General features: G+C 45.6%; 1 protein-coding gene across 3 annotated transcripts in view; it reads right to left on the bottom strand.

Moving 5' to 3' along the window:
* Positions 1-26,300, bottom strand: part of SLC8A3 (solute carrier family 8 member A3) — a 194,128-nt gene that overhangs the window by 16,229 nt on the left and 151,599 nt on the right. For 2 of the 3 annotated variants that reach the window (XM_084630116.1, XM_084630115.1), the window contains exon 4: positions 15,639-15,656. The exons of the other annotated variant lie outside the window; for it this stretch is intronic. In XM_084630116.1, coding sequence (XP_084486242.1) covers positions 15,639-15,656 — 18 coding nt within the window. The remainder of the gene's footprint in view (positions 1-15,638; positions 15,657-26,300) is intronic. 3 annotated transcript variants of the gene reach the window in all.

The raw sequence follows: 26,300 nt of genomic DNA on the forward strand, positions 1-26,300 counted from the left end.
GAGGCCCGTCAAGTCCACTGCCATTGACAGGCTGAAACGGAGAGCCAGCAAGCAGCGGGGCCAGTGACTAGGGCAGAGTTGGAGAACCAGCTGCAGCAGCAAGGTGGTGATGGTGGGTTCCTTGCCGCTACTTCAGCGTTTGAACTTAGGATGGCACAAGCCCATGATGTGCTTTGCTGAGGAAAAACTGCTCTTGGTGAGTGGGTATGTGCCCTGTATAAGAGAGAGCAGGAACTTGCAGAAGGGCGGGTAAATCCAGCAGAGGGACCAAGACATGCTGCAGGAACAGCAAAGCAGGAGGGACAGAGGTTTAGGCAGCTGGAGATGTACCAGCAGCAAGTGATTGAACAGTCAGAACAGGCCACCCAGAACTGGCATCCAGGGTAAGAGGCCAGAAATGACTATCTGAATGCTAGCACAGAAGTTGTGCCTGCTCTGAGTCCCTGAGCTGCTCATGAGCTGGACACTGCTGCTTCTGGCCAGCAGGTACCAGTGCTGGTGTTGCTGGGGCCAGCCAGGTGGATACTACTGCTGCTCCCCACAGTTAGGTCAGCAGCATCCATCACCTTCTGCTCATGGGGCTGCTGAAATGGGTACTGTTGCTTCTCCTAATGACAGCCAGTAGTAGGATTCTCCCTCTGGTGCTGGGGCTGCGGAGAAGACTACTAGTGCTAGTCAACCAGGAGTCTCCTGATGCTGTTGGGATTGCTGGAGGGAATGCTCCTACGTCTCCTGCTGCTGATGAGTTGCATCCTTCTGATCTGCAGGCTGGAGCCGAGAGCCTTCTCCAGACTTTGGAGGCTGCTCTGATTAATGGACATGTCCCACCGTTATTATTTGACAAGTTTCAAGGAATTTCATAAAACAACCAATCAACCAACCGCCTTCAAACAAGTAGATTTGGAGATTGACAAAACGGTCCGGCTGACGCCAGCGTCATCCCCACTGACAAGCCTCATCTCATCAACAAGGGGTGTCAGGATGCCACTCAGAGTCCTTGCAAGTGGCCACTTTGACAACACAAATTTCAGACTGCTGACTTTCTGAACCTGAGTGGGAGGGCTCTAAGAAGTGGGAAGATACAACACAGAGAAGTCTTGCTCTGGCCAAGCACAGAGGCAGGAGTTACTCAGGGATTCCTGTACAGTTTATAAACATCCCAGGTAATGCCACAGACACTGAGGTTTTATGAATCCTGTTCAGATTCCAGCAGATCTCCTATTCCTCACAAGAAGTCATACAGGGATTATAAACTCTGCCTGGACTCTTTTTGTAAACCTTGCCTGGACTCACAAACCCTGCCAGATTGACTGCAAATGTTATAAACCCTACAAGGCCTGCAGAGTTTATGAAATACACAAGGAATCCTAAGGCAGTTGATACAACATTAATCCATTGTAAAAGCAGACACAAATACATCCATCTTTTGAAATCAATAATGTACTTCAAAGTGTTGCAGCAGACCTCTCAAGCTCTACAGTTGGCAATCCTCTTTTCAGCAGATTGGAATAAGTTGGTAAACTGAACAGAGCAACAGAGGCAGCAGCAACTGGCAAAAAACCAGTAGTAACGAGGCACAGTGGAGCTCAGAGACAAGGAGCTGGGAGACAATGGGCACAGGACATGAGAGGGGAGAGGATACCAGAGGCCACAGAGTGGCAGAGACAGGAGTACAGTTAGGTCAGGGTAGCAGCACCAGAGGACAACGTCCTCCCTTTTGGCCCTTTGCTACATGCCTGGGGGTTCCTATTGCACATTTTGTTTTTAGGTAATTAAGAGGCTCATGTCACAGAACACTTAGCAGAAAATGTTTGGAAATGAAAGCATCAAAGGAAATTCCTAGATGATTCATTAAGATGGGGCCAAGTCTGTAGATATGTCTCAATAAGTGAAGGGAAAAAGAAAGCTTCAAATACGTATTTTTAAAAAACAACCAAACATTAGAAAGTCAGTGAAATTCTAAGTTAAGTTTAAACTTCAAAAAATCCTCAAAGTACTGAAGTGCAGAGCTGGAGTACCCCAAACAATCTTAACTCAGCCTCTGTATCTCCACCAGTTCTCCATGCTAATTTAAGAGGCAATCTTATGTCTGGACACTTTATATCTACAATGTTGACAGTATGAGCCACATGTATCAACTGAACGGTGTCATACTCACCATAAGTCTGTAAGTGACACCTGTGGGTGCCACTTACACGACCAATTCAGTGTCTGGTAAGCAAGACAGAAAAACCAACATCTCTAGGCACTAAATCCAAGAGTTATAGCATGCTCATCATCACAGTAGCTGAGCCACCTTCAAGTCTCAGATTTTTTAAAACAAATTATTGCTTTGCTTTTTCATTCTCCCTCCTATTTGTTTGTTTTATTTATTGTGGAAAATCTAAGTAAATTAAGCGAGTTTTGTGATTTGTTCTGTGGGTGATGAGGCCCATGGTCGTTCTGCTGTGAGATCCATAATTGACGGGCAGCTGGGAAGAACATTCTGTCTCCTACACTCATGTGTATCACCCTTGTGGCTCATAGTTGTATTGTTCCGCTGTAATATTGTTAATGACAGTCATGGTCACGTGGAGAGAGCCAGATTCTCAGGTAACCTTGGCCAGTCCCCTGGAGGGCTTTGGAAATCAGGACTAAAAACCTTGATTTTGATTCTGTGTTCCACAAGAGCCAATGCACACAGTGGAGCACTGGGTGTTGCGCTCTCAGGGAACGGTGTGGCATGGGCCACCTGTAGATGGAAGAGGGCATTGTTATGAGTTGCAACCACTTAGACACCTAGAAGCAGAGAAGAGGCCAAAAAGGCCTGAACTTTCTTGATGAGTGCAAGACACTTCTCCTGTGCTTCCCGCTAGCCATCACCATAACCTCCATCTTCTCCACGCTGAGTTTCAGCCAACCATTCTTCATCCATGGGTCAATGACTCCATGGTATCTGGGAGAGGGTGCTGATAGTGTTGAATATTAAAGAAATGTAGAGCTAGGCATCATCTGCATAAAGCTGTCACCTGAGACTGTGCTATTGCATGTTCTCTTCCTGCAGCTTCATGTACCCTTCATGCAAAATCAGATGGAGGAGAGGACTGAAACTTTTGAGACTCTACAGATGAAGGCAGAGAGTAGTTGCTTATCCTGATTCTCGGGTGTTCATTTTGAGAGGAAAGATTGGTGTCATCTCAGAGATACCTGTCCACCCAGGCTAAGTCACTGGCACAGACTAGGAGTATCAAATGCCGTGACAAGATCCAGCAGTATGAATATGCCATTTCTCCATGGATAAGAGGTCATCTCGCCTGTTGTGCTTAATATACACATATAGGACTTAACCAACACGTCACCTTCTCAGGGCTTGTCTCCTCTACGGGGAGACAGACGCTGCTGCAATCAATGCAGCATGGGTCGATTTAGCAGGTCTAGTGAAGATCCGCTAAATTGATGGCAGAGCACTCTCCGGTTGACCCTGGTACTCCAGCTCTCCCAGAAGAGTAAGGGAAGTCAACTGAAGAGCGTCTCCTGTTGACTCAGCACAGAGAAGACACCGGGGTAAGTCGACCTAAGCTACGTCAACTCCAGCTATGTTATTCACGTAGCTGGAGTAGCGTAACGAAGATCGACTTACCCCAGTAGTGAAGACAAGCCCTCTGTCTCTCCCATCTTAGTGATTCTCTGGTGAAGCCTCCCAACCAGTATCTTCACTATGAGGCAGAGAACTATTATTATCCTACATTACAGATGTGGAAACTGAAGCACAGAGCAGGGCGGAGAATATCTCAAGGCCAAAGAGCAAATAAACAGTAGAGCTGGGCATAGATCCCAATTGTCCTGGCTCCCTGTCCTTTGTTCTAAGCAGTACATGCTACATTGGCAGGAAATACCAAAGTTAAATTTAAGTCTGGGTTGACCTAAAATACAGGTCCTTGAACCCAGAGGAGTATTCCCTGCAGGAGGTGTATGTCCAGCTGCAGTGTCCAAGAGCTCATTGGATAAATTTGGGAGGCCTTCAGGAGGAGGGATATGATCAGATGCTCCTACCTTCGTGTGCCTCTCTACATCTGAGTGTATCTGAGCGCATAAAACTCTCCCCTCTCCTCCCCAGCAGAAAAATAACAAGGGCTATGATAGTTTTTTTTAAAGACCATTTTTAATTTGGCAGATCAAGTCTGTCAAGGTGAACGCTGCCAAACAGCAGCTTAATTATTAACCAGTCCTGATTTCTATTTTTATCAGCCTCAACACGCAGCTTTCAATGTGGATTGCACCCTGGACTCCTGGCTGTCAACTCCAATTAGCTTGATAAGGTCGGGAGACACCAGGCAAGAAAAGGAGCCAGGCAGTTCTTCCTGGGTTCCCTCCTCTGTCTCTCAGAAATGGGTAAAGCTGGAGGAAAGGCTTTCTCCTAACGCCTTCTAGTCTGAACATAAGCGAATGCAAACATTATTCCTGTTATTTAACATACAGATTGTGGGAGCACATACAAGTCTCAATCAGGTTAGGCCCCATTTTGCTAGGTGCTGTACAAACATGCAACAATCCTTGCCCCAAAGAGCTCAGTGTCTAAAAGACAAGATCTAACAGGTGGGGAAGGTGAACAATTCCCAGGCAGTCAGTGTTAGTGCTGATAGCTCACGTGAATGGCAATGCAGACTTACAGATAGACTGTCTCCTGATTCAGGGTCACAATCTGCCCACATGGCCTTACCATGGGACAAAATGCTTTCACTAAATGTTTCACTAAACACCTCAAAGCCTTATGCGGAGTTATTCAGTCTGCTAAACCAGTCTGGAAATGTCAGGCTCTCTCTGTGGAGGACGGCGGGACTGTGTTGCAGGGAGTCAGGTCTCTGAGGCCTCCTCTTCCTGGCTCCGCCACTGACTTGCTCTGTCACTTTAATGCTCCAGCCCTCAGTTTCCCCACCCGCACCACAGAAATAGCACTTGTCTACTGACATGGGTATCATGTGGGTTAAGTCACTGATGTTTGGGAAGTGCTTTGAGATCGATCCATGGACGGCACTATAGCAGTGTCAAGCATGCTTAGTGTGAGATTGCAGCATTTGAGGCTGAAATACTGGGAACACATCCCTTCTTGGCACTTCTAGTACCAGCCAGAACTGGGAAGGACAGAGACATCTGTGAAAACGGGGTTGCCTGCAATTGGGTGGGGACAGGACTCATTGATCCTCAGGTGCCTACCAAGCTGATGCCCCAATAACACTCATTTAGAATAAAAACATGGGTGGAGACCCCCGCAGGAGAAAGAGGCTGGATGAAGCTGGGCTACATTCATGACATTTACCCCTTCCTAATCAGCTGGGCATCACCTGGGAGTCGTCTTATTCACAGGGATTTTAGGGGCTGGGGATGCTAACTGGGGAAGAACTGCTGTGAAATGTATGCAAATGAGGAGTCTTAGAAACAGCAGTTCCCAAGGCACTTTGTCTCTTTTTGGCTGGGAACACCTTCACCTGCCTGACCTACCCTCACAATGTGACCCAGCTGCCCCTGCTTCTCAACATCGTCCCTGGGTAGGAAGGAGGTGGGAGCTCAAACTAGGGATAAGGAAGCAGGGACAATGGCTCAGAGAGAGAGATGGGGTGCATGGCCAATCCATCCTGGGCAGGGAGGGTGAGGCGTTTGACTCAAGGGAGTTGGGGGACACATTGAGGTAATAGGAGTGCGGTTCACGTTGAGTGAGGGGCAGGGAGGCAGAGCAGCTATCGTGCAAAGACAAAGAGGTGATACCAAACAGAGCCGTAGTAATCTCAGTCCTGCAGGACAGCACTCTAAGGCTTTCCGTGTATCTGTTGCCAGTGTGAAACACAATGAGTATCCCACTTGGCTGTGCACCAGCTTGTCAAGGAATAAAGTGACACTGCAGGAGATGCCAGCAGGAGACTCAGAACTGCCCTTCCCCCAACCTGCTCTCTAAAATGCTTGTCACCTATAAGAAAAACCTGAGAAAACCTGGCTGGGTCAGCATCAGCCTGCGCATGCAAGGGAGTCTCCTCCATCTCATGTCCCAGCGGCACTCACTTCCTTCTAGCAAGTGTAGCTCTGTAACAGAACTGCCAAGAGGCTTTTCCTTTTGCTGTTTTTATTCTAAGAGCCAAATTCTGCCCCCACCCTCCTGTGTCCTGGGCACGGGCCCTTCCTATGGCCCAGGAGCACTGGTTAGTGTAGCTGTGCTGGAGGGTGAGGGGACACAATCCTCCACCTAACTTCACAGATTAGCTGCTGGGCTGTGGCTCCGCTGGCCCCTGTCCAGGGCACAGCAGGGCTTATGTCTTTGTATTACAGAAGTGCTAGAGGCCACAGCCTGAAGTGAGGGCTTCACTGGGCTCTATGCTGTTTAAACACAGAAAAAGAGACAGGCTCGAAGACTTACAAGGAGAGTATTGTGGAGGGTTCTGAAGGTGGATAATGAGGTAGCTTTGCAGATGTGTATGGGGAGCTCCTCCCAAGCACGGAGGGCAGCATCGGAGAAAGCACAAAGCAAATTTAACAAGTGGGTGCCAGAGGCTGGTATGATGGGCCGACTGGAGGCAGAAGTGGACCTTTTGATAGTGAACCAGAGATGATAGGTCAAGTGGGGATTGGTCATGAAGGGCCTGGAAAGTAACAACAAGTAGTTTATGTTTGATGGGGGAAGAGAAGGGGAACCCAGTGGAGGGATGCAAAAGAGGAGCAATATGGGCAAAGCGATGGGATAGGAAAACGATCTTTGCAGAAGCATTCTCAATGGGTATGAGTGGGGCAATATTGTCTTTGTCAAAGCCAAAGACAAGGATGTTGCCGTGATTGAGATGTGAGATGATGAGAGCCTGGATGAGCATTTTAGCTGTGTGGATGGACAGGAAAAGGCTGCATCTTGGAGATGTGCTGCAGAAAGAATTAGCAAGATTTAGATACTGCCTGGATGTGAGGACTTAGAGAGAGGTCAGACTTGAAGGTGACACCCAGGTAACGGGCCTGAGGGACAGGCAGGATGGGGGTGTTATCCACATTGATCAAGAAAGGAGGTAGTGGGGAGGGGCTGGAACTCTGTTTTGACCATGTTGAGCTTGAGCTGATGGCTAGACATCCACAAGATGTCAGTGGGACAGGCTGAGCTTTTAGTTTGCACAGAAGGACACAGGTCTGCAGTAGAGAGGTAAATCTGTGAGCTGTCTGCTTAGAGATGGAAGCTGAATTTGTGTTTGCAGATGAGATCATCCAAAGATAAGGGAAGAGAGAGAAGAGAAAGGGACCAAGGACAAAGCCCTGTGGAACCCCCGTAGAAAGCTGGAGGGGAGATGAGGAGGATCCTCCGAAGGACATGCTGAAGGAATGATTAGAGGGAGAAAGAGAACTAAGAGATGACAGAGTCATGGAAGTCCTGGGAGGTCAAGATTTCAAGAAGAGCATGGTCGATGGTGTTGCAAATGGCAGACAGGTCAGTCAGGATAGAGTCCTGGTTCTGAGCTTTGGCCAGGAAGAAACTTTGCTGAGAGCCATTTCAGAGGAGTGCATGGAACTGAAGCCAGAGTGGAGAGGGTCTAGGATGGAACTGTAGGAGCAGAACTCTAGACAGTGATTGTAAACAGCATGTTCAATTAAATTAGAGATGAAACGGAGAAGAGGTGGTAGTTGGAGAGGCAAGTGGGGGAAAGGGCGTCTTTTTTCAGAAGGGAGAGACTACAGCACTTGGATATTGTGAGGGGGAGAGAGTCAAAGGAGAGTGAAAGGTTAAGGAGAAGAGTAGGAGATAGGATGAGACTGGGTCCCAGGGACATCCGGTAATGGGATGAATGGCATCACTGGGGTACATGGAGGGGAACAAATGATAAATGTCTGCATCTGTGACAAGGGAGAAGGACAGGAGAGTCCGAGGAGGGGAAAGGACAGTTCAGTCTCCATGGCCCATTCAATCCTTGGCTTTTCTGCTGAGATAGAGACAAGGTGGCCATTTAAGCCACTTGTAACATGGACATCTGTCTATTAGAAAATACACCAACTTCAGCAAACAGCCATCAACTGGCCACAACTTCAAGTCATTCTCTGAACTAGAGCGGATTCCAACCAGCAAACTAGAGGCTCTCACAGAGCTCATTAACCATCCTATGAGCTACCCAACGCCCATGTCTGGAATGCATTTTTCTGCAGATGAAGTTCACTCTTTTTGGGGAATGCAGTGTTAGGAAGAAACTGAAATGATACTTAAAATGGGCTTTTTCTTGCAGCTGCATAATAATAAAATCCCAGCTAAGTAAAATAAATCTTGGGCACGAATGAGCTCATCTCCCCTGAGAACCGTCTATCAATCAGTTGGACTTGGGGAAGACTGTTGGCTAAGAGATAATCTCATTTCTGAGGTTAGCATATTGATATGTCTGTAGCTGAACACATACACATACACACACATTCTGAGCACTGAATATTCTATGTGCCTTTCTAACAACAGGGGGAGTGTGAATTTAGATAGCCATTGAAAGTTGTTTTGAGATGTGATGCATCTGGCATTACATGTACCAGCTTATTAAATATGAGCTAGGAGAATCAGCACCCTTACGAGTGGAAGGATTTTGTGTTGCTGAAGCACCGGATGGGGCATCAGCAGACTATTCCATTCTTGGCTCTGTCACAAACTCACAATGGGACCTTGGGCAAATCAACTGTCCACTTTGTGCCTCAGTCGCTTGTTCTGTAAAATGGGGATATGAATACTTATCTACTTCACACTGGGATTAGCAGCATAAGACTTCACTCATGAATAGCAAAAATGTGCTTTGAGACATTTGCTTAGTAATGGGTGACTAGAGGTTAGGATACTCAGTTCTAATAAGCACCCAAACATTTGGATGCTTCCCCGAGCCTTTAATCAATTATCTGAACCTCTTCAGCCTGAAAATCTTACAAGTACAGGGTCTGGTAAGATTTCCAGTAATTCCTGCTTTTGGTCATGCTGCAAATACCACACAATCAATCATGTTCATGGCAATTTGACATGTCTCTTTCTGAACCCAGCCAGCACCAGAAAGGACAGAGATAATTGCAAAAATGCAAGCTAATGAAGCAAACAAGCTATCCTAACTTTTTTGAATGTCAGAAAAGGTTTGGATTCAATTTGAGATTTAGGTTAAAAGTCCAGGTTTTTCCCTCGCTCTGAACTGGCTCACCTAGCCCTACTTTTGGCAGAGGCAAAAATTACCATATTCCCTGACAAAAGAGGACAGGCAGACATTCCTACAGGAATACTAGTAAATTTATCAAATACCATCACCATTTCTCCATATTAATATTATGCAGAGTAGCCATTTCCCAATATTAACAACAATAAGAATAAGACCAATAAGAATTATGAATTCCCCAAAGTGATGAAAATAGGTGTGTTGCAAAAATAGCTACTTTAAGTAGAGAAAACATGGCTTTGTGGTTAAAGCAAAGGGTTCCAGGTCCTATTTCTGTCACTGCTGTTAACTTGCTGGATGACCTTGTGGAAGTCACACTGGCCTCTGTTTCTCCATCTATGGATGGAGCTAATGTTCATCCACCTCACAGAAGGTTTTTGTGGTTCAATTTACACTTGAGGTCTTTGGATGAACAATGTCACTGAAATATTTATCGTATATTTAAAAATCAACATGTTAAAAGTGTACTGACACGTGAGATTATTTTAAACATCTCACTTACTTTTCATTATTTACGCTGTTTGCCTTGTGCATTTCTCTTATGTTGTACAATAAAAATATATTTGTCAGATTCACATTTGTTTATACTCAGTTTCAGTTTCAAAATCTCTCACACTAACTGTGCTGTACCATTTCCATTGCAAACACTGCAGGGAATGTTTAAATGAAAACAAAAAATATGAGCAGTGGCATTTTTTTAAATTTTACAGAAACATCTGTGTTGGTCTGAGGTTTGATAAAACCTTCTCTCTAAAGATTTACACTGTGGTTCTAGGCCAACCCAACACATTCATTTCATGCAGTCAGAATCAGATACAGTACTTTAATCTAGCAGCCATCATGTGCATCCTAAAACAGTTCTTTTCAAAGTTCATTGAGCCACAAATATGGATTGCAGAACCAGTGTGGCTCAAATAAGCACTGACTTGAACATATGCCCAAAGCTCATCCAAACCCATTGAGTTTAACTCATTTTTAAAAAAATATTTTCCATTTTCCATGTGTTTCTTTACTTTCAGGGTTGGGAGCAGCAGTGCCAATAATGCCCCCAAAAGTTGCTCTCATGAGATTTGAAAACGAAAATTATTGGTAATCTTGCTAGGCAGCTCATCGTTGTGTGATTTCAGCACACCCCCATGATGCAATCACATAGAAGCTAGCTGCAAAGAAAGGAACTTCTCCAAAATCAGGGGCTGCTTGGACCAGAGAGTCTCGGTTTGGGCCATCTGTGTCACTGATACGTATCCAGAGTTCTAGTGTGTATGCAGACAGAAGTGAATATCTAACCACTTGAGCTTTCCTCCTCACAAGCCAGCTAAGGGGCAAGCAGTAGGCAGAAGCCTAACATCAGTGCTCTGTGCTGGAGGAGTGAAGAGCCAGAGCAGCAGGTGCCCTGGCCCTAAAAGCTGCCGGGTTTCTGGAGAGCAAACAATGGTGGGCGGAAGACATGACATACACACACAAGGGAAACAAGAATCACCAGGAGAAATGTGAGACATCTAGGGGGAGACCAAAAGGGGGCCAAGTGACAGAGCCATTAGGTCACTCAGGTATGTTTATACTGCAATTAAGCACCCATGGCTGACCCATGTCAGCTGACTTGGGCTTGCGGGGTGGTAAAATTGTGGTGTAGACATTTGGGCTTGGGCTGGAGCCTGGGCTCTGGGTCCTTCCCCTCTCATGCAGTCCCAGAGCCTGAACATCTACACTGCAATTTTACAGCCCCACAGCCCAAGTCTCCTGAGCCTGAGCCAGCTGACAAAGGCCAGCCACGGGTGTTTAATTGCAGTGTAGACATACCTGCAGGCTCAAAGACAGGTCAGTGGGGCAGCTGCAGGGAGATGAGGAGCTTGGTCAGAAAAGGTAACATGAGAAGCTGGGAGCGGGGTAGATGACAAGCTTCAATGTAGTTTTCAATGTAATTTTTACAAACAATCCTGAATGCTTGCTTTTTCTAAATCTAAAATGACATGGACTAAGTGAAAATGTCACCTCCATTTCTCCTTATTAGCCACGATTGGTGGTGCTCTAATGTGTGTTTCTGCTGTGTGGGGGTGTGGATATTATTGATATTGTTCTGGATATTTTCTATCTTGGTATCTGTAGTTTTAAACACGTACAAGGTACAAGTGACACCAGCCCAGCTCTGCACAGAATTCATGTGCTGCACACAACTGACTTGACATTAGATAAACATAGCATTGTAGACAGCCTGGCGAAAGGCGGGTGGACTCTAGCCAGTGTGACGGAGGGGGAACAGGGTACGCTACCCTCAGGACCCTTCCACTTCCTCCAGGTCAGAAATTTGGCCGTTTTTTATTAACTGAACAGCAACTTTCCATAGCTGGTGACATATTATCCAGTAATACCTGCCAAAGGCAATCGAATTTGATCACAGAGTGGAAATTATATTAATACAAATGATTAGGTTCCAGAGGTTCTGATCAAATTAAGTGGCTAGTGAATTAAAGCAACAAAATTGCTGTGAGAAAGGTTGCACTTGACTCATTTCCCATCCTGCTGAAGTTGAAGAACTGACAAAATTCATAGGAGAAAAAGGCCTCTTAAAGGATTCCCAGCCCAAGTGGGTCAGAGAAGTTTTTCATAAGCATCCTGAACTGAACTTTGGGGATTCTGTGACCTTTGCTGTCATTAGTTATCTCCTAATTAGCCCCGTTTGGGATTCTGGACATACTCTCTGGACAACTGCCTTAGAGTATTAGGAATTGAAGGGGGTAGCATAAAGATATTTTCCTCTTGATTTGCAATGAAGTCTTGGATATGGTCTTTGATCCGAATCATAGAATATCAGGGTTAGAAGGGACCTCAAGAGGTCATCTAGTCCAACACCCTGCTCAAAGTAGGACCAATCCCCAACTAAATCATCCCAGCCAGGGCTTTGTCAAGCCTGACCTTAAGATTCCACCACCTCCCTAGGTAACGCAGTCCAGTGTTTCACCACCCTCCTAGTGAAAAAGTTTTTCCTAATATCCAACCTAAACCTCCCCCACTGCAACTTGAGACCATTACTCCTTGTTCTGTCATCAGTTATCACTGAGAACAGTCTAGATCCATCCTCTTTGGAACCCCCTTTCAGGTAGTTGAAAGCAGCTATCAAATCCCCCCTCATTCTTCTCTTCCGCAGACTAAACAATCCCAGTTCCCTCAGCCTCTCCTCATAAGTCATGTGTTCCAGTCCCCTAATCATTTTTGTTGCCCTCCGCTGGACTCTCTCCAATTTATTCACATCCTTCTTGTAGCGTGGGGCCCAAAACTGGACACAGTACTCCAGATGAGGCCTCACCAATGTTAAATAGAGGGGAACGATCACGTCCCTCGATCTGCTGGCAATGCCCCTACATATACATCCCAAAATGCCACTGGCCTTCTTGACAACAAGGGCACACCGCTGACTCATATCCAGCTTCTCGTCCACTGTAACCCTTAGGTCCTTTTCTGCAGAACTGCTGCCGAGCCATTCGGTCCCTAGTCTGTAGCGGTGCATGGGATTCTTCCGTCCTAAGTGCTAGCTTCTGCACTTGTCCTTGTTGAACCTCATCAGATTTCTTTTGCCCCAATCCTCTAACTTGTCTAGGTCCCTCTGTATCCTATCCCTACCCTCCAGCGTATCTACCTCTCCTCCCAGTTTAGTGTCATCTGCAAACTTGCTGAGGGTGCAATCCACACCATCCTCCAGATCATTTATGAAGATATTGAACAAAACCGGCCCAAGGACCGATCCTTGGGGCACTCCACTTGATACCGGCTGCCAACTAGACATGGAGCCATTGATCACTACCCGTTGAGCCCGACAATCTAGCCAACTTTCTATCCACCTAATAGTCCATTCATCCAACCCATACTTCTTTAACTTGCTGGCAAGAATACTGTGGGAGACAGTGTCAAAAGCTTTGCTAAAGTCAAGGAACAACACGTCCACCGCTTTCCCCTCATCCACAGAGCCAGTTATCTCATCATAGAAGGCAATTAGATTAGTCAGGCATGACTTGCCCTTGGTGAATCCATGCTGACTGTTCCTGATCACTTTCCTCTCCTCTAAGTGCTTCAGAATTGATTCCTTGAGGACCTGCTCCATGATTTTTCCAGGGACTGAGGTGAGGCTGACTGGCCTGTAGTTCCCAGGATCCTCCTCCTTCCCTTTTTTAAAGATGGGCACTACATTAGCCTTTTTCCAGTCGTCCAATGAGTTTTCAAAGATAATGGCCAATGGCTCTGCAATCACATCCGCCAACTCCTTTAGCACTCTTGGATGCAGTGCATCCAGCCCCATGGACTTGTGTTCATCCAGCTTCTCTAAATAGTCCCGAACCACTTCTTTCTCCACAGAGGGCTGGTCACCTCCTCCCTATGCTGTGCTGCCCAGTGCAGTAGTCTGGGAGCTGACCTTGTTCGTGAAGACAGAGGCAAAAAAAGCATTGAGTACATTAGCTTTTTCCACATCCTCTGTCACTAGGGGGTTGCCTTCCTCATTCAGTAAGGGGCCCACACTTTCCTTGACTTTCTTCTTGTTGCTAACATACCTGAAGAAACCCTTCTTGTTACTCTTAACATCTCTTGCTAGCTGCAACTCCAGGTGTGATTTGGCCTTCCTGATTTCACTCCTGCATGCCCGAGCGATATTTTTATACTCTTCCCTGGTCATTTGTCCAATCTTCCACTTCTTGTAAGCTTCTTTTTTGTGTTTAAGATCAGCAAGGATTTCAATGTTAAGCCAAGCTGGTCGCCTGCCGTATTTACTATTCTTGCTACACATCGGGATGGTTTGTCCCTGTAACCTCAATAAGGATCCTTTAAAATACAGCCAGCTCTCCTGGACTCCTTTCCCCCTCATGTTATTCTTCCAGGGAATCCTGCCCATCAGTTCCCTGAGGGAGTAAAAGTCTGCTTTTCTGAAGTCCAGGGTCCATATTCTGCTGCTCTCCTTTCTTCCTTGTGTCAGGATCCTGAACTCGACCATCTCATGGTCACTGCCTCCCAGCTTCCCATCCACTTTAGCTTCCCTACTAATTCTTCCCGGTTTGTGAGCAGCAGGTCAAGAAGAGCTCTGTCCCTAGTTGGTTCCTCCAGCACTTGCACCAGGAAATTGTCCCCTACAGTTTCCAAAAACTTCCTGGATTGTCTGTGCACTGCTGTATTGCTCTCTCAGCAGATATCAGGGTGATTGAAGTCTCCCAGGCCTGCGATCTAGTAACTTCTGTGATTTGCCGGAAGAAAGCCTTGTTCACCTCATCCCCCACCATAACTTGGGCATTATGAACATGTATGAATGGTTCACCTTAAACTCTTCCTAGAACAGGGGCAGGCAAACTTTTTGGCCTGAGGGCCACATCGGGTTTCTGAAATTGTATGGAGGGCTGGTTAGGGGATGCTGTGCCACCCGAAACAGCCAGGTGTGGTGTGGCCTGGCCCTCGCCCCCTAGCATCCCCCCTGCTTCTTGCCCCCTGACGGCCCCCCTGGGACTCCTGCCCCATCCAACCCCCCTGTTCCCTGATGGCCCTCCGGGGACCCATGCCCCATCCACGCCCCCTGCTCTCAGGCCCCTGACTGCCCCCAGATCCCCCGCCCCTAACTGCCCCCCGTCGCCCCATCCAACCCCCCATCTCCTTCCTGACTGCCCCCCCAGGACTCCTGCCCCCTGCACTTCCAGGTGTTCTGTAGAGCTGCTTCTGTCACAGCAGTTAAGCATCTGTCAGTTCCAAGCAGTGACACTTCCTGATAGTTGTAGTCCAGTTCAGGACTCTTATAATTTTCAGAAGTTTTTTTTGTCCAACTATATTTAAAAAACAAAACCACAAGCCGTTCTCTGCACCTTCGAGTGCCTGCTTCTTGTGCCAAATGTTTCTTTAGTGCAAACTCAACCATGATCAAACCTGGAATTGGAGGGATAACAAAAATACAGAAGGAATAACCCATACTACAATGTGAGCTTAGCAAGGCAGGGCATTCTGTCCAGATCTTTCCCCCTCTGGGTGTTGGGGAGGTCTACACTGCACTCTCTTCTTGGTGGCACATCAATTGTTCTCTAGGAGGCACTTATACCCAAACTTCCAGGAGGTTTTTTTGGTCTGCCTTCCACGACGAATTCTGGGGGTAATGCCACACTTAGGCCCACTCTGTTTTATTGTAAGTAAACACTATAGATGCAGAAAGGAAGGTGTGTGACTGGGACTGGGAGGTGAGGTGTCCAATGTCCTAAACTATCAGGAGCTGTAGGTTCAGCTGTATGTTATTGGAAAGGTCATTTCCCCTAGATTTGTGGCAAAAAAACTTGGATTTGAGTTTTGACCTCATGTGTCAATAATTAGTGCATGCTTAATATATCCGCTCCTTGGGTACACAGCCTCACTAGTAATTGTGACACAATGAGCATGAGCACAAAAGTCTCTGACTGAAGAAGAGAATGAAATCAAAGCCACACCAATAGAGCAAAGGAGTGAAAGCAGTCTTACCTTGAGTGAGTAGCAGCGCTGTATGAAACGAAAAACAAAAGAAGGAAAGAAGAAAACAGGAAGAGAGTTAATTTCCCATTTGGAGATGACGCAAAGGCTATTTGCAGATGACAAGTTTTAAATGAGTGATGAAGGTGGCTTAGTGCAGCGTGTGAACGCTCTGTAGCCGCATGCTTGGTGCAGATTTGTGAGCATGCCCAGTAGCAGCAGGATGAGAGTGAGGCTTGAGAGAACAGGTGCGTCCCCAAGGGCTCTGTGTTCAGAAGTATTCCCCCTCCCCTGTGAGCGAAGACAGAAGGATGGAACTTGGGATGGGATGGGATCGTGGGTAAGGGACAGGAAAAGCGTGTGGGGATTGTCATGCCTGATATCAGGGTCTGAGATGAGCCAAACTGTCCCAAAATGAGTTGGAAGTGTCCCTGCTTGAGGCACACTCTGTAGAAGTGGAGAGGGCTTGCCAAAAACAGGAAGGCCTTGGTACACTGATGCACTGTCAGATCTTCTCTTGAATATCAGATGTGAGTGCAGGCAGTAGCAGCAGTGACGGGGTTCACTGAGAAGAACGTGGCCAGGGCAAAGAGTGTTTATAAAATGGGCACTGACCCTAGGACCAATGGAGATGGAGTTAACGCTGCTCGGCATCATCCCCAGTAATTCACAGGGAAGTCCTGATTTTCACAGGAGCATCCTGTGCCCCACAAGCTTAGCTCACGGAGATTTAGAGTCCCAGATGGGCTGTAGATGTCACAGTGAGCCATCATGTTGAGTCTTCACAGGTCTCTTGGCTTCCAGTTGCACCTATGCGTGATGCTATTGCACTGACATGTGCCACACCGTCTCCCCCACCACACAAGGATGCTACTGCATTGCAACCAGGCATTGCAAATGCAGTTATTTGGTCCTGCAAGATTAGTACAGGCTGACGTACTAGAGTGTAGGAGGGGGCGATAAGAAAGGAGAGAACAGCCTTGTAAGGAACAACATAACTTCCCAGTTCTAAAAATGCTCAGTATGGTACTCCTGTTGTCATCGACTGTGATTCCCTGACACCCTCTTCACCTCCCCTATCTCCTTCATCTCCATAGGTGTCACAAAGAAAGATTCAGCTGGACCCTTTCTAGGTTTTATCCCTAGAAAACTGTGGCCAATACTCAAGCAAATCAGCTCCAAACTAATCTTACCAAGATCTAGATAAAATGCTTTATATTGGCTGAAAATAGCAAACCTCCTTTGTATAGGAACCGAGCCCTAGTTCCATAACTGACGTTTGCCCTTCACCCATCCCTCAAACAGGAAACTGTGCAACGGACATCTCAAGATCGGGTTGTGATGATGTGAAGATTTGGTTAAATAATGATAATGCTCTCATTACCTATTACTGTAGCTCTTTCAGTCCAAGAATCTCACAACACTGTACAGACAACTAATCAGTATTGGCACCTCCATTTTGCAGATGCTGAAATGGAGGCAAAGAAAGGGGTTACGGTGAACATTTGAACTTACCCACCTAAACTGTGGGTTGATTTTTCAAAGCTGGGAAAAAGAACCATGAGTCTTGATTCTCAATCCCCTCACTACATCTACCAGACAATACTCTCAGAAACATTTTTTTGATTCAAGTTTCAGTGAAGTGTCTGAGAAGGAAACATCAGTCATAGGATTTGGTGCGAACATGAAAACATCAGTGGTGCTATACATGATCACAGTCCGCCTGGGGTCTGGCAGTAGCTCATTGTCCTTCTGTGTCTACGTGTGTTTGTGTTCTCTGATGTGCTTCTACTGAAAATAGCAGGGCCATTTCAGCAGAACACAGTAGGGAAGAATGCATCTGCCGTTCTCCTAAATGTACTAGGCGCCTGCTGTGTGGTGCACTGTCTGAGGTATGTCCTAACACTGCACTGATTTCAAAGGAATGCCCATGGAATGTCAGCGGCACAGCTGATGTCTCAGAAGATCAGCAATGAAAGGAGTCTGAGTAGACTCAGGCCTCTACATTTAAAGCCTCCTATGGGTTTTCAGAGTCTATTCTCACGAGATCCTAAAAGGAGAAGGTGGGCCCCCAAAGTAACTATTTGAATGATGAAATACTTTTGAGAATTCACTCAGGAAAGAGAAAAACTGATACCACTAGCTAAAGTCGGGTATGGTGTAGATATGAAGTTTGAGGTCTTTATTCTATAGCTCTCCCATTCCAACTCACTCCTAAAATGCAACTCCCCTGTCTGTTCCCGTCCTGGGGCCTATATACAGCTCTGGCAAAGCCCCATGTATCCTCTGGCAAACTGGACCTAACTTCTATTGCAAGACCTCCTAGTTGTTGTGACATTTCGAGGAGGTGGAATAGAAATGGTGCAGTAGCTTCAGGAACGTTCAGAAACGGAGATGTTAACTGAATTAAATATGAACATTAATAATAGAATTGGTACAATAATTTTGGTGTTACTGGTTTAATATTAAATTCAACTTATTTTACACTACTTTGAAATTTTTCATGTGCCACAGATTTTTTGGTATTAACAATATGTATCTGCAGATATTCAAGAGATAAGGTGGGTGAGGTAATATTTTTAATTGGACCAACAGAGACAAATTTGAAAATTTTGAGCCACACAGGGCTCTTCCTTCAGGTCTGGGAGATGTACTCGGCACATCACAGCTAAATGCAAGATGGAACAGATTGTTTAGAAACTGGTCTGACAAAAGATATTACCTCACCCACCTTGTCTCTCTAGTATCCTGGGGCTGACACGGCTGCAACACGACTGCATGTCTGCAGATAGTAATCACAGATTGCAAAAGGTGTCAGAGGTTTGGGAAATTGTGTAGGGCACAGTTTGCATCTCTGGCATGCTGGGAGGTTGTTTGGGATGGTGGGGCATGCATAAGAACTGGATGTCAATATCCACATGTACTTTGTTATTGTTATGTTTCAGAGCTAACATCCAATTGAGATTAAGAGGAGACACATATTTTAGAGCTAGTGTTTCAGGATGTTTGCAGTCTCAGGTGGGCATGATTATGTTGCTTAAAGCTGGTTCATGTTTGGAAGTTTTCTCTGAAACCTTAAGAATTAGAAATATAGAGCTTGAACCTCAACTGATATAAACAGATGCAGTTCCAATGACTTCAAATTTTCTTAAAACTAATGGTTAGATTCTGGATTCTCATTCCATAACAAGAGTGGATACTGTGACAGATTTCATGGCTGCAGAATTGTGGGGAAACACAGTGTAGGAGCACATTTTTGGTAGTCCAGAGCCCAGTAACATGATGAAACCACTGCCAGCAGCTGGAAAACCAATTGTTATGCTTATTGCTGAAAGCAGCTGAACGGGGGCCTTTCTGACCTTAGCACAACTAACAGACCAGGAGGGGAGGGGGAAGTGAGTGACCTTGAGGAGTAAACATGACCCTGTGCCCTCCTGACTTGAGTTGTTTTTCCAAAGCATGCAGTTTTGCAAGATGGAAAGTCTGCCAACAGTTAACTATTGCTATACAGCCGGTTGACTGATAGAAACTACAGGCTGGATATCTCCACACTTTACTTAACTTCTAATCAGCAGTTTCTTTTGATGAGCAAGCTATGCAATACTAACAAAGTGGGTATAAAAAGAGGAAGAAATCTCAGCTCGGACACCTCTCAGGTTCCCCTGGAGATGGAAGGCTGGCCACTGGACATTTGCAGTTATCTACTCGGGACTGCCTCAAGATCCCGGGTAAATATGAATTTGGGATTTTGGGGGGTGTTTTACTAATCTGTTGAGGACGTGTGTAAGTGCTGGAGCCTAAATAAAGTAAAGCTTTAAGTGAAAGCACTCTTGTATTGTGCTGTTTATGCCAGCCACCTCTCAGTCAGACGGCCTTGTTGCCGTTGATTTATTTCCTGCCACTGCCTCACCTAGAGCAAAAGTTACCAAGAGCTTTGGGTACAGAAACCCCAGGTAACAACAGGGGCCTGAGCTCTGCTAACTCATCTCGAGTTTGATACGTAGCGGCTCCTGCTTTTCTGGACTGAGACCACCACACAGCCTTGGCACTATTCCTCAGCCTTGACCTACAGCACTCTGTTCATTTCTAATGTTGAGTCTCCACACAGCTTCAGCTGAAGGCACTTCAGTGCCCCTTCGCTGGTATAGTTCTGGACTTCTGCACAGCACTGACAAATGTAATTCAATTTCTTCACACAAGTAGAAACATTATTTCAGTGTGTAGAGTCAGTGTTCAAAATTAATCTAATAGTGAAATATTACTGGTCCCCTAAGCTACAATGATTATAAAAACATTGCCAGTTTTCATGTTTCATAAAGCTGTTATCATATTCTGGTGCTCTGGGATTTGAGTTTATACTTTTCATTTGCTTCTGAGCCTGCAAAAGAAGTGTTTTTCTCTTCTTCAGTTATGATATGGTATGATACATGAATATTTGAAGAAGCCTCTAAAGCTATGAATGAAACATCAAGAATACAGAACAGGAAGCCAGGGGATTGCTTTATCTTTATCTTTCTGAGTGAATATAGTTCACAGAAGCAAGAACAAGATTTCACAGACAGTAGCTTCCTTCTTGCACATGGACCTGCTAATGTACTTTAGCCATGACCTGTAACAACCCCTGCCAATCCAGTCCTGGATCCCCCTGCCCTTCTGCCAATACACACCAATATGCATCTGAAGCACCCCTCTGCTTTTGGATCTGGGGCTCTAACACACCTCTGCCAGTGCACCTCACTCCTGATCTGCAGTGCCCTCTGCTCTTCCAGTCACTGGTCATGACACAGTTAAGCCAATGCACCTCACTCCAGCAGTGTGGCCTTACTGTTATTCGTGTCTAGGGTATTCTTAGGTGCCTGACAACCATATTACAATCGGAAGCCACTGAAAGGAGCTCAGCTCTTGCATCATAATAGCAACCCTGGGTGTCCCTTGCCTAACCCTTGCTGAAGGTGAGATGAGATGAACACATGATATGGCGGACACAGCAGGTAGCAGTAAGTCTACTTCCTGCTGAATTCCCAGGAGGCATGAATCCATGTGGTCAATATATCCTTTTCCAGACCGTGACAGAGCGGGCAGGGCAGAGGGTTCCATTTTCAATGATAAAATGGAGTAGATAGAAGGTATATAAAGCTAAAATAATTAATCCCTAGTATAATCTCCAGAGCTCCGGTAGAGTACCCTAGGGATGAATTTAACACACGATGTTTTCCTCCTTATGTATGTCTGGCCTCCGCATATACCCCTAAGTAAGCTGCAAGGACTATCCTGTTAGTATGAAATGTTTCCCACGATCACTTGCAAAATACCAAACACTGTATCAGAAGCAAGAAGGAGCCGGTCCTTTAAGGCTCGGAACTCCAGAGTAACCTAAGGTTCCGAAAGGGGCACCTGGCAACTACGGAATCATCATGACAACTCCAGGGTAAATAGCCTTTGATTCTTGCTTGGTTTGATTCCAGGCAGAGAGGTAAGAGCCAGTGAGAATCCAATCAGCTGAAGGAGAGTTTGGCTGGAGTGCAGACGAGCATGGTGGCATGGCCGAGACATGCAAGAACAACTTTTCTGGTACAAATCCTTTTCCAGAGGGAGCTTTGCTTTCCTATTTACTGAAGTTGCCTTCTTTTTGCAGTTGCATGATGCTATATTTGGCCTGGGTCTGAATCAAAACCCTGGATCCCAGACCCCCGAGCCAGTTTTGTTTGCTTGTTTTTATAATAGGCTGAACCAAAGCCCCAGATCTGAACACTTGCTTTTTTCTAGGGTCTGGTAATTGGTATCTGAACTTCATAGCCCAGGCCAGTATCTAATATCTATAATGTCTGTGTTTTCTATATAATATGAAGCTCATGGGCCAAATGCTACTGTGTAGGTGACACATCAGCGGCCAACGTTCTCCTTGGTGTAACTCCACTGAGATCAATGAAGATTGCCCCCAGGGTGACTTTGGCCCAGCATGAGAGTAGATCAGAAAATCAGTATAACTAATAATGTAATTTATACCAATCTGGCATTGTGCTAAATGTGTATTGCATCCACTTTCCAACTCATTGTGTCATTTTCATCACTGCTTCCTTCACCACAGAACTGGCCCCAAATTTTATTCCGTAAAGAATATTGATTAAGGGCAGGTCTACGCTACCGCTTCAGTCGATCTACCTTATGTTGCTCAGGGGTGTGAAAAAGACACCGCACTGAGCGATGCAAGTTAGAGCGACCTAAGCGCTGTCCACACCAGCGCTATGTAGGTTCTGCCTCTCATGGAGGTGGACTAATGCCTACAGGAGAGTGCTCTCCCATCGGCACAGAGTGTCTTCACCATACATGTTACAGCGGCGTAGCTGCGCCAATGTAGCATTTCTAGAGTAGGCTTGCCCTAACATAAGGCCATGTCTACACTTACAAGCTTACAGTGGTACAGCTGGATCGGTTCAGCTGTGTCACTGTAAGAGCAATTGTGTAGAGGTCTCCCATTGACATAATAAAACCAGCTCAATGAGCGGCCGCAGTTGTATCAGCGGGAGAGCGTCTCCCGCCAACATAGCGCTGTGCGCACAAACACTTAAGCCAGCAAAACTTATGCCACTCGGGAGGGGGGGGGTGTTTTTTCACACCCCTGAGCGACTGAAGTTTTGCCGACATATGTGCTCATGTAGACATGGCCTAAATGTTTTCTAATTTCTATTCCTAGAGAGCCTTTAAAGAGAAAGGGTACCCTTGGACTGTTAGATGCAGAGTGTCCATAGAGGAAAGTGATGCAAGGAGGGAAGCAGCAGTGGGGTCTTCATGAGACTCAGGTTTGCACAACAACAATAGTCACTGACAGCAACAAGAAGTGAGAGCAGCACTGTCAGGATTGTACCGGCACCTGAAAGAAGCTCAGTGACAGCACATGTCCAATTGCTAGAGGCTAGCATCTCTGTGCAATTTACTGTAACTCTTGAGAAGACAGAGGAACTTTAAGAGGCTGAGCTTCAGGAGCAGTGAGCTCTCTGTGTGCCTATGGATTAATGGTTTTCCATACGAAGGTGTCTACAGGTTTTGACTCTATGAAACTGGAAGCAGGAGTGTGCTCTTTCCTTAAAGAACCATAAAGAACTAAACATGTCCTTGAGCAAGTTAAACAAGTCAGAAATGTTACTGCATTAGGCCTAATTCGGCTCCCTCTAAAGTCAATAGCAAAACTCCGTGACTTTAAGGGAGAAAAATCAGACCCATTCCCTTCATCGGGAGACTTGTCAAAACAAATTTGGTTCTGTCACTATATTGCAGGGCGAAATTATAATCCCACAAGGTAAATTTTTGATGGGGTACAGAGGACTGTTTGGAAAAAGAAATTAAAATTTCCCAGAACTATTCCCATCCACTGATCATGAAACAGAACCTTCCAACTACGACTCTCGGCCACAACTTCTCTCTACGAAGTGGAGTCTTCCATGCTTGGCCTATCCACTGTTAAACGGATCCCTGAAAGAGACACATCCATCCCACCTGCTCCGTGCTAGTGTAACACCGACAGACCCTGGTTGTTGGCAGGCAGGATCAAACCTGGGGCCTCTGGAGCTTAGTGCATGAGCCTCTACTGCATGAGCTAAAAGGCAACTGGCTGTTAGCTAAGGCTGTAGAGCAAACTCATTAATCTCTCTCTCTCTCTAAGTGGTCTCGGTGCCACTTGATGGGACAGAACATCACACCCAGAAGATGTGTGGGTTACACTAGGAAGGGTGGAATAGGGTTCCAAAACCACTGTCCATGAAGAAGAATCTTCTAAGAGGGATTCTGAGTTTCAAATTGCTGTGAAGGCATATCTTGCAGTAAACAACTTTTCATGAAGCTTCCAAGAAGTATTCTGACCCCTCTGTAAAGTGGAATAGTCCAAAATCAGCATTCACCTACTATCCCTGAAGTTCAGTCTTTTGCCAATCTGCTGTGAAGTGAATTGTCCCAAGCAGGGCTCTCAATAACCCGCATGAATTTGTAATTTTCCAAGCATGATCCCCACACTTGGGCAACATCAAATGGAATCTTCCAAAGTGGTCTCATCTGCAGTTGTTCACAACTCCAAATGTGTGCTCTGCGTGGCACTCTGGGGTTAACTACAGAGTAAGCAAAAGGTGGGAATTGGATCCCAGAAAAAGGAAACCAAGCTCTGCTCCTGGAGTGCACAAAAATTGTTAAGGCTGATGTGTGACCAGAGTACAGACATCCTGGACTTCTCTGAACCCAGAGAGGCGCTGCAGGGGTGTAAGTAGCAAAATACCTAGGTCTGAATTGTGAGCTGTTGTGACAACAGAGCCACCTGGAGAGTAACCGTGAAACCAAAAGATGTCACCTTTTAACGAAGAGGGACACTCGAAAGGTCCTGACAGAAGGCTGGCCAGGCAGGTGGCTCAACATGCTGGGAGGCTTCTAGATCCTGCTATGCTCAGTTGACAGGGATTTGGTCCCCGTCACTACAAATAAGAGGAACAGATGCAGCCACGAGAATCCATTAGTTAGCTTCTTGGAAAAGGAGAGGGAGACAAGAGTAGGAAATCTTGGGGGCAGGTGGCAGAATGGAGAGAACCAACATCCCTCCTCCCCATCCCCCTGGCCTTACTTCCTGGGCAGGAAATGCACATTTCCTATTAGTTTTTTGCTTATCCACTTCAGTACTACCAAACTGAAGTGAGAGTTACCTTTATTGGTGCCCCTTGCACGTTGATATGCCCCTGTTGAATTGCTATCAGCCTTCATCACAGGACCTTGGCAAGATACCAACACTAACTCTGTTCTAATCGATTTGAATTCTCTGAGCATATTGACAAAATAGCTGATAAAGGAGAGTTACATGATAGGATTATTTGGACTTTCAGAAAGTCTTTGAAAAAGTCCCTCACAAGAGGCTATTCAAGAAACTAAGTAGCCCTGGAGTGTAAAGTAAAGTTTATCATTTCTTTACTGCCTAAGGGACAGGAAACAAAGAATAGGAATAATCAGTCTATTTCCGTGAGGGCGAAAAGGTTAACAGTTAGGTGCCACAAGGTTCCACACCAGTAGTGAGGCTGTTTAATATATTTATTAATGATCAGGAAAAGGGACTGAGAAGAGAGGGGACAAATGTTGCAGGTGACACAAAATTATTTAGTGGAAAAAGCTGTATTAGATATTTATATGGATAATGAAAACATCCACCAGCTAGGGGAAGGATGTCCCATAGTCATTCACGACACAAATCTTTGCACCTGCCACTGAGATATCTAGTACTGGCTAGAGCTGGCCAGAAAATGTTTTTCTTTCCATGGATTTTCATCAAAAAACTGAAAAATTTTCCACTGAAACCCCAAACATGTCCTGCTTCCCAGTTTTCGGTTTTCCAATGAAATAATAAATAAATAAAATTCCAAGTAAATCAGATACTTTCCATGAACATTTTCCTTTAGTCGAAAACCAAATTTTCGGCTTAAAAAAAAAAATTTCGACCAGCTATCATACTGGGCATTCTTGGCAACAGGTTCCTGATCTAGCTGGATGACCAGTCTGATCTGGTATTGCAATTCTTAAGTTCCTACAGTTCCAGCTGAACACTGGCACTTGCCAGAAGATCTCCATCAAAGCACAAAGTGGGTTCAAGTAGCTGTTGCCACAGTGGCCATTCATCACTTTAGTTTATTTTTGGGGATGGGGTGGACAGGGAATAGGGGATGGGCAGATGGATTGGCAGAGGCCTTCTTCAGTCACACAGTAGTGCTGTGATAGATACAGGTAAACTGATGGGAGCTGGGTCTGCCCTCTGGCATTCATGCAACAAGCAAAAAGCATTTGTGGGACAAGGGATGGGATAGATTTCATGAGTTTGTGTCTCGGTGCCTCACAAAGATACCAAGCTCTGAGCATGACCCTGCAAAGGTACATATTCCAGTGTAAACTGGGAGGCCAGTCAATGGACTAAGACTTCTCCAGTATAAGCCTCAGCTCTAGTGAATACAATATAGAGATATATTTTTCGCTGGTTCTTTCTATTGGTACATATGTAGGAGAGTTTAGCCAAAAGTATGGATTGACTATATTCTGCTGAACATTGTGTCCTGTATCGTGCTGAGTAGCATCCCTTCAGTTATGGTAAATTACTGAATTCATATAGCTAGCAGCAACTTGGGCTTGCTCAGCAACAGAGTTTGGAATTTCAATGGCACAAGGCATCAAACCTAGATCCAGATCCAAATTAAGATATCCAAATTCTGCCCTGGGGTCTTCACTTAAGCACGTAAATGCTTGTCTTATGCACCTATGTGCCAATTGACATTCTATCGTCTGTGCTTTCTGGCTGTGAAATGTGGACAATGCATTGAAACCACATTAATCATCGGATGCATTTCATCAGTGCTGCCTATTACTTAATTCTTAAAATTAACTGGCCGGATAACAAGGCATCTGGGTGAGCCCAAATCACTAGCATTGATGCTACGATCGTGAAAGCACAACTGAAATGTGCTGGCTCTGGCCACTAGACAGCCTGAATGGCGATTACCTAAAAGATTACTTTCTAGTCTGCTGATTCAAGGGACACGCTCGTGCTCCCACAGAGGCCAGAAGAAATGCTCTGAAGGCACTTTGAAAGACAATCTAGAAGTGTGAGACAGTCAGACAGCATGCTGGGAACAGCCTGCATGCAATAGAGCTAAATGGAGG

The sequence above is a fragment of the Lepidochelys olivacea genome (assembly GCF_965140295.1).
Source record: "Lepidochelys olivacea isolate rLepOli2 genome assembly, chromosome: 6".
Taxonomy (NCBI): Eukaryota; Metazoa; Chordata; order Testudines; family Cheloniidae; genus Lepidochelys; species Lepidochelys olivacea.